At 39.6% G+C, this 8,994-nt stretch overlaps 1 protein-coding gene across 1 annotated transcript in view; it reads left to right on the forward strand.

Annotated features, from left to right (window-relative positions):
- Positions 1–8,756, forward strand: part of LOC106139408 (uncharacterized) — a gene marked incomplete at its 5' end in the record, with an annotated part of 58,608 nt that extends 49,852 nt beyond the window's left edge. The window contains 9 exons of the mRNA XM_060951347.1: positions 527–671; positions 1,444–1,562; positions 1,888–2,050; positions 2,834–2,994; positions 3,833–4,006; positions 4,743–4,937; positions 5,796–5,966; positions 6,770–6,914; positions 7,633–8,756. Of these exons, the coding sequence (XP_060807330.1) occupies positions 527–671; positions 1,444–1,562; positions 1,888–2,050; positions 2,834–2,994; positions 3,833–4,006; positions 4,743–4,937; positions 5,796–5,966; positions 6,770–6,914; positions 7,633–7,927 (1,568 nt within the window). The remainder of the gene's footprint in view (positions 1–526; positions 672–1,443; positions 1,563–1,887; positions 2,051–2,833; positions 2,995–3,832; positions 4,007–4,742; positions 4,938–5,795; positions 5,967–6,769; positions 6,915–7,632) is intronic.
- Between the last annotated feature and the right edge of the window lie 238 nt (positions 8,757–8,994).

Below are 8,994 nucleotides of genomic sequence, written 5' to 3' on the forward strand. Positions count from 1 at the left end.
ATTCTTTTTTGTAATGGTGCCGGGAACCACACGGCATTGCCGGGAACCACACGGCACCAGACAAGCCAGCTACAAGACAGCTCCTTTTGTCTATTACTTAACTGAACTAAAATATGTACTGTTTAAACATTTTTGTTTACCTACCATCAGGCCGTCCATTCATTTGAAGGTCAATATACATACATACATATATGTAATCACATCCACTTCCCTTGCAGAGTAGGCAGAGCTAACAGTCTTGACTGATAGGCCACGTTCAGCTGTTAGGCTTAAACATAGTATTAAGATTCAATAATGACAAGTTGCTAGCCCATCGCCTAAAAAATGAATCCTACGTTTATAAGCCTAATTTAAGTCACCTTTTACGACATCCATGAGAAAGATATGGAGTTATCCTATCCTTTTTTGGTGGCGGGAACCACATGAAACTATTCGGTAATACTATTCTTGTCTTTATTGGTACTGAGTCAAAGTCTTATGTACTCAAATTCTGAATTGAAAAACTATCCTCAATGACAACTTACAGAGGAAATCGAAGCCCAAAACGAGGAATTGCTGAACAACAACAGCTGCACGTTCAGAAATGAGGAGCCACACGTCGTCTCGTTCTTCAACGACTTGGAGATAACAGAGACTGTCGACTTTCCCGCGGGATCTGTTATCATCTCTAGGTATTTTGTTGTTGACTCTATTGTACTGAGGGCCGCAGTGGCGCAGCGGTAGTGCGCTTGTCTGTGACACCGGAGGTCCCGGGTTCGAATCCCGGCCAGGGCATAATGAGAAACGAACTTTATCTGATTGGCCTGGGTCTTGGATGTTTATCTAAAGTATTTATCATGAAATATAGTATAGTACCTCGTAACGCAAGTCTCGAACTTACTTCGAGGCTAACTCAATTTGTGTAATTTGTCCCGTATATATTTATTTATTATTTATTTTGTAAGTTTATAATGATCGCTACGACGGTACTGAAGTTTATAAGCAAGCTGGATAGACCGCATTGATTGGAGAAAGGAATGTTAAAAAAAAGACATCAGTGCCGAAGAAACAAACTGAATATAAAAAAATAATAGAGAAAGAATCATGGTTTTTATTCAAAACTGTAATCGTAGGATCCCTAATATTATATTCGAAAATAAGTTTATTTGTTTTTTTCATTTGTTTCTTTTCGACATACATGCATAAAATCACGCCTTTTTCCCGAAGGGGTAGACATAGACCACATCTTTCCACTTGCCACGATCCCTGCATACTTCTACTTCTTTCGCATTGTTATTTGTGGTTTTTTATCTTTGTTTGTTTGTATGTCTCTTCATGCGTTATCTACTAAACCAATGTCCTTGAAATTTTTTCTATACCTATATAATTCAGAGTCTGTTATTTCATATAACGCTTTAAATCTAGATCTAGATTTTGTTTGACTTAATAAATGGGTTATTTCAGATGTAGTGACATCGGAAAGTATGCGATGACCGGTTCCCAAGCGCGGAGATGCATAGGCGGGTCCTGGGATGGTGCAAAACCCACTTGTTTTGGACTTAACCAGGAGAATGACTATGCTAGTAAGTATTTAAACAGATTTGTGCCGTGTGGTCCCCGGCACCAATACAAAAAAGAAGAGGACCACTCCATCTCTTTCCCATGGATGTCGTAAAAGGCGACTAAGGGGTAGGCTTATGAACTTGGGATTCTTCTTTTAGGCGATGGGCTAGCAACCTGTCACTAGTTGAATCTTAATTATATCGTTAAGCCAAATAGCTGAACGTGGCCAATCAGTTTTTTCAAGCTCTGCCTACCCCACGAGGGATATAGACGTGACTATATATGTACGTATGTATGTAATAAATCAATAATGAATGTAAATACCAATTAATTTATCTGTTCCAGTGGAAAAGCCGCCCACGATTCTGTTCCGGCACTCCGGTGGTCCTATAGCGCAGACCAACGACGGGAAGCTGCTGGTGTACCCTGGCACCACGCTGCACATGGAGTGCCTTTGGATGAGGCGGTTCGGGAACCCTAAATGGAATGTCACACATCACTATCCCGAGTGCGTTTAGATAGTTTACTTAACGTCTTTGAATTAGAAAGAAGACTTAATAAAGTGACCGGAACAAGAAGAATTGTTGGTGACATACATACATATGGTCATGTCTATATCCCTTGCGGGGTGGACAGAGCCAATGGTCTTGAAAAGACTGAATGGCCACGTTCAGCTATTTGGCTTAATGATAGAATTGAGATTCAAATAGTGACAGGTTGCTAGGCCATCGCCTAAAAAAGAAACTATTGTTTGTAAGCCTATCCCTTAGTCGCGTAGTTTTACGACGTCCATGGGAAAGAGATGGAGTGATCCTATTCTTTTTTGCATTGGTGCCGGGAACCACACGGTTGTTGGTGACCTTGATAACATTTTGCTAGGTCACTAACAATTGTGGTCAAAAACAAAAGACGTGTCCCGTCCAATTCTTATATAACGAGCGAAAAGTTTTTACATACATACTCTTGCCGGGTTGACAGAGCCGACAGTCTTGAAAAGACTGATAGGCCACGTTCGGCTGTTTGGCTTAAAAGGGTGTTTGTTTGGAAAAGGGTTTTATGAAACGTATATTTTTACCTAGTCTTTTCCCAAAAACATCTCATCATCATGTCCATCTCTCCACTGGCCATGAACCCTGGAAAATGTTGCCTTTTATTTCATCCACACGGTTAGGTACATATAGGACATTTTTATTAAATCTTTCCCAAGAATTGTTCCAATTTGATCTTATAATGACTTTTCTTTTGAAAATTCCCTTACGACTTATATCAAAAAAATGACTTTTGCGAACAGCGTGGACCGCAAATACCCAGAAGGCTGGACCACTGACCCAGGGCGGGACAGCCAGCTGGAGTACCGACTCAGCATCATGAGCTCTGAGAAAGAAGACTCCGGCATATACCGCTGTGAAACTCCCGCCAGGCAGACGCATCAGGTCGAGATCATTGTTGAAGGTAAGGTGAGCTGGTTGGAAGCTGGAGATATCTGGTAGTAGATAGGCTGAAGGAATTTATTCAAGGATAGGTTTATAGCGCCTTTGATAAAGCCTAGCTTTTAACTTTTAATTTAAACTATATACATAGGTACATACATACATACATAAAATCACGCCTCTTTCCCGGAGGGGTAGGCAGAGACTACCTCTTTCCACTTGCCACGATCTCTGCATACTTCCTCCGCTTCATCCTCATTCATAACTCTTTTTATACAAGCTCGGCGGTTTCGGGTACTTTTGACCTGACCCTTTACCAGGACGTTAAACTATAATTAAAAGGTTAATGCAAAGAAATGCCGTGTGGCTCCCGGCACCAATAAAAAAAAAAGAATAAGACCACTCCTTCTCTTACCCATGGATGTCGTAAAAGGCGACTAAGGGATAGGCTTATAAACTTAGGATTCTTTTTTAGGCGCTAGCAACCTGTCGCTATTTGAATATCAATTCTATCGTTAAGCCAAACAGCTGAACGTGGCATATCAGTCTTTTCAAGACTGTTGGCTCTATTCCCCGCAATAGATATAGACGTGATTATATGTCCTTTTTAAGGATCCTTTTTAAGGCGATGGGCTAGCAACTTGTCACGATTTGAATCTCAATTCTATCATTAAGCCAAATAGCTGAACGTGGACATTCAGTCTTTTCAAGATTGTTGGCTCTGTCTACCCCGCAAGGGAAATAGACGTGACGATATGTATGTATGTGATTATATATATGTATGTATCCGAAAAAATTTAATTCAGGTTTCGGTACATGCATCAGGTCATGTTCATTGTTTTCTGATATGTTTACCTCAGATGTGCACTGCCCCCCGCTGCCCATCAGACGGGGTCTCGTAGCCAGCAGTCTGGGTACTCGGCTGGGCACAGAGATCAGGTTCCACTGCGCCAACGGGAACGCTCTGCTGGGAGCCCACATCCTCGTCTGCAGAGCTTCAGGAAACTGGAGTGCGCCGTTACCAGTTTGTGAAAGTAAGTGGGATCTTGATCAATTTCTTTTCGGAGACACAATAATTTGATCATGTCAATTTGTTTAAACCGCCGAGTTTGGTGAGGAGAGTTATGAATGTGGGTGAAGCGAAGGAAGTGTGCGGAGATCGTGGCAAGTGGAAAGAGGTAGTCTCTGCCTATCCCTCCGGGAAAGAGGCGTGATTTTATGTATGTATGTATAGTGACAGGTTGCTAGCCCATCGCCTTAAAAAAGATTCCCAAGTTTGTAAGCCTATCCCTTAGTCGCCTTTTACGACATCTATGGGAAATGAAGAGTGGTCTTATTCTTTTTTGTATTGGTGCCGGGAACCACACGGCACCTTTTATCATTTCTTTTCAAGAAAATAGTTTGATCATGTTGCGAAATTTTAGTTAAGTAAAAGTTAAGTTGCTTTAGTATGTCTTCTATTCGGCAGTATATAAGTATAAAGAAATATCAATCATATTAAGTGCATTGTTGGAAACGTCTACATCCAACGATTTACTATTGATGTTTGAAGAAATCTTTAGAAGCAGTTGTTTACTGCTGCCGCTATTTTAAAAATTATGACATCTAATTCCTCTCCTCTCCATCTCTTTCATCTAAGAATAGCCAGCGACTACCAGGAACCTTTGTAAAACGTCATAAAGTTGTTTAAATTAAACATCTGATAATGACATAAGTCAAACATAGATTCCATTCAGAACTCTTCAGGACTCACCAACCTTTTACTTCCAGGCGTGGAATGTGGCGAAGTGATCCACGACACCCCACTAAACGAGGGGGAGAGGCGTCCGCGGGTGGCGGTAGTGTCGAGGGGGGTGGGGGGGAGGGCGGCCTTCTCCTGCCCCCCGGGGTGGGCGCTCAGCGGACCGACGGAGACAGTTTGCCTGCCTGCCGCTGATTGGGCGAAGCCGTTCCCTGTGTGTAGAGGTACGTGATGGTGGACTGCAGTGTAGTTTGTTCCGCCGCTTCTTTTACACATGTATGCGCATTGGAAGCGGTAGTGGTTATAGTTAGATTTGTGTTATGTGTCGTCAATAAGTGATACCTTGTATCCAATTTTGAAAATAAATCTATTAAAAGTAAAAAGAATTTATTCAAAGATCTATTCTATTCTATTCTTGCAATGTGATGCTGCTCAGGGTTTGTGGCCGTCTTCAGCGGACTTCTACGTCGTTCGTCGTCGCTGGCGTGGCCGTGTGTACAATAAGTGTTATATTAATTAAAACACATGTAAATTTGATATTTATTATTTGAATATTGTGCCGTGTGGTTCTCGGCACCATTAGAAAAAAGAATAGGACCACTCCATCCATCTTTCCCATGGATGTCGTAAAAGGCGACTAGGGGATGGGCTTATAAACTTGGGGTTCTTCTTTTAGGCGGCAGTGACAGGCGCGGGGGATATAAACGTGATTATTTGTTATGTAAGTTTAAAGCTTCCAAGGCACTGCACTGCAGCATTTTCTTTTCTTCCTCCCATAAAAAGCCACATTACTAGCACACGTGTCTTAAATAATTTTACTTTTTACATCCCATTATATCCATTAATTCATGTTTTTTAATGTAGACAATGTACATTCGTCCGGGATTTAGATTTAAGAGATACATATTTGTAAATTGATGTCCGATGAAAATGCTGCAGTGTAGTTTGTTCCGCCGCTTCTTCTAAGCTTTGGAAGCGGTAGTAGTTATAATTAGATTTAAGTGATGTGACGTCAATAAGTGATCCCTTGTATCCAATTTTGAAAATAAATCTATTTAACTCCAAATATTTAAATCTTCCAGAGGTATCCTGTCCAGCATTGCCGCCCCCCCAATCAGGGTACGTGCTGGGTCGGGCGCCGTACAGGGCTGGTGACGTTCTCCAGTTCCATTGCAACCCTGAACACACCCTCCACGGGAGACCTATACTGGTATGCCAGGATAGCGGGCGGTGGAGCGACAAACCTCCCACTTGTAAGTATAGTTCAGTAGAGGCCGCCCGCGACTTCTTCCGCATGGAAACCCTGTCAATCCCGCGGGAACTATGGTATAAATAGTAGCCTATATGTTTTTCTGGGTCTTCAGCTAACTACATATCAAATTTCATCGTAATCGGTTCAGTAGTTTTTGCGTGAAAGAGTAACAAACATCCATACTGACATCCTGATATACTCACAAACTTTCGCATTTATAACTAATTGGCTTAATGATAGAATTGAGATTCAAATAGTGACATGGTTGCTTGCCCATCGCCTAAAAAAATTGTAAGCCTATCCCTAAGTCGCCTTTTACGACATCCATGGATATGAGACGGAGTGGTCCTATTCTATTTTTTTATTGGTGCCGGAAACCACGGCACTTAATTAACTTAATTATCTCATACATATAGAATAGAATAGATTTATTTTCATAATAGGATACAAGGTATCACTTATTGACGTCACATCACTTAAATTTAATTATAAAATAAATTATGTGGTGCCGTATAGTTTCCGGCACCAATACAAAAAAGAATAGGACCACTCCATCTCTTTCACATGGATGTCGTAAAAGGCGACTAAGGGATAGGCTTACAAACTTGGTATTCTTTTTTAGTCGATGGGCTAGCAACCTGTCACTATTTGAATCTCAATTCTAGCATTAAGCCAAATAGCTGAACATGGCCATTCAGTCTTTTCAAGACTGTTGGCTCTGTCTAGCCCAGAAGGGATATAGACGTGACCATATGTATGTATGTATGTAAAATAAATTAATATCTCGCCAATGTTTTCAAACAGGTGCTCAGGCGTGCACGTACCCCGGTACCACGATATCGGGTCGTATGTCGTCCGTCAAATTCTATTACAAGATCGGCGAGACTGTTACGTTTACTTGCGAACCTGGTTACAAGCTGAAAGGCGCTCCGATGCTAAGGTGTCTCAAGTAAGTTACACAGCATCTTAGATGTCTCAGAAGCAAATGGACCTTAAAGCCTGGTTTTGGCTTAAAATGAGTGCTGCGTGGTTACGGGCACCAATACAAAAAAGGAATAGGACCACTCCATCTCTTTCCCATGGATGTCGTAAAAGGCGACTAAGGGATATGCATTAGAGATTCTTCTTTTAGGCGATGGGCTAGCAACCTGTCACTAGTTGAATCTCAATTCTATCATTAAACCAAATAGCTGAACGTGGCCATTCAGTCTTTACAAGACTGTTGGCTCTGTCTACCCCGCAATGGATATAGACGTGATCATATGTATGTATGAAAGAAAGAATCTTTGTTAAATTTGTTTGCCATTTATCATCACATTGCTGAATTAAAAGTCAGACTTAATATATGTATGTATGATCTATGTCCCTTGCGGAGTAGACACAGACAACAGTCTTAAAAAGTCTGATAGGCCACGTTCAGCTGTTTGGCTTAATGATAGAATTGAGATTTAAATAGTGACAGGTTGCTAGCCTGTCGCCTAAAAGAAGAAACCCATGTTTATAAGCCTCTCACTTAGTCGCCTTTACGACATCCATGGCAAAGAGATGGAGTGGTCCTATTCTTTTTTCTTTTGGTGCCATTAACCAACTGGTTCAGACTTAAATGTGCTCTAATTCATTCTTTCCTCACAAATTCTCAGGAAAACTGAATTGTTATTATTTTACAGGAACAGAAAATGGTCGAACGCGATTCCGCTTTGCGCCCCTATCAATAACTTCACGTCCTCAGATACAATTGCAATGCTTAATGGAGACATCGACGCCATGTTGTCGGACGGCGCCATTTTGTCGACGGACATATTGAAAACGCGCGAAACGCCCGCCATTTTGTCGCCAGAGAGCTATAAAGCGGCCATGACGCGAATTGCAACTTCGAAACTTTTTAAAAGGATACCGATCGAAAATTACAAAAACAGGATCAGCAGGGTGAACAGATTATTGAGAAGAGAAACTGTGAGATAATTAGTGGCTCCGAATTAGTAGTATTTCACTGTGTATAATTTTGGGCGGTATTTATAAACCCTTAAAATATTTTTAAACTTTATGCTGAATCTGCATAGACATACATAGAATTCTCGTGTCACAATGTTCGTTCCCGTACTCCTTTGAAACGGCTTCACCGATTCTCATGAAATTTTGTGAGCATATTGAGTTGGTCTGTGAATCGGCCAACATCTATTTTTCACACCCCTTAGTGATGAGGGTTGTCTACCATTAACTTCTTTTTTACAAGAAATTACTTAAAAATTATTTATATGGCAAAATAACGTTTGCCGGAACGGCTAGTACTTATTGCCTATAATATTCAGATTGCATTGATCTTCTGATACCGGATATGTTACATTTACACTTCAATTTAACAAGAAATATCCAATCTTAATTTTATTTAGATTGATATAGTTAGGTTGCATTATTTTTATAATATACCTACTTTCTATTTTTTCCATGTTTTTATCTTTATTCATCTTAAAACCTAAAGTTGGGATAAAAATATATATTAGGTTTATTCGAAAATATTAAGAGTTAAAAAATACATACAAACATATAGTCACGTCTACGTCACATTGCGGGGTAGACAGAGCTTTGTTGAAAATAAATTGTGTTAAAAATACATATGTAATGTTTGCAATACATTATGAATTTGTAAAAGCATTGGATTATTTTAAAAAGTTTTTTTATTAGTATATAACAATGATTATTTATTTATAAAGTACAATGCTGAATTTACATTTTCCTAATAATTTTTCTCAGTGAAAACAGCAGTTCAGCAGAATTTATAGCAACAGTTTTGTTATTGGTCCCTTTAATACTACAAATAACTTGATAGTTTATTATAATTCAAAAATAATATACTTAACTAACTTTACATAATTTAGGTACCTACTTATGTTTAAATAGCAAATGAAATTAAAATAATGTTGTTCATTTTCAATATACTTTTCACAAATACTCATAAATTAATGTTTTATATAAATTTAAGGATTTGAACTATAAGACTTTGATTAAAATTTAGAAAATAACATAAAATA

The sequence above is a fragment of the Amyelois transitella genome, chromosome 24 (assembly GCF_032362555.1).
Source record: "Amyelois transitella isolate CPQ chromosome 24, ilAmyTran1.1, whole genome shotgun sequence".
Classification (NCBI taxonomy): Eukaryota; Metazoa; Arthropoda; class Insecta; order Lepidoptera; family Pyralidae; genus Amyelois; species Amyelois transitella.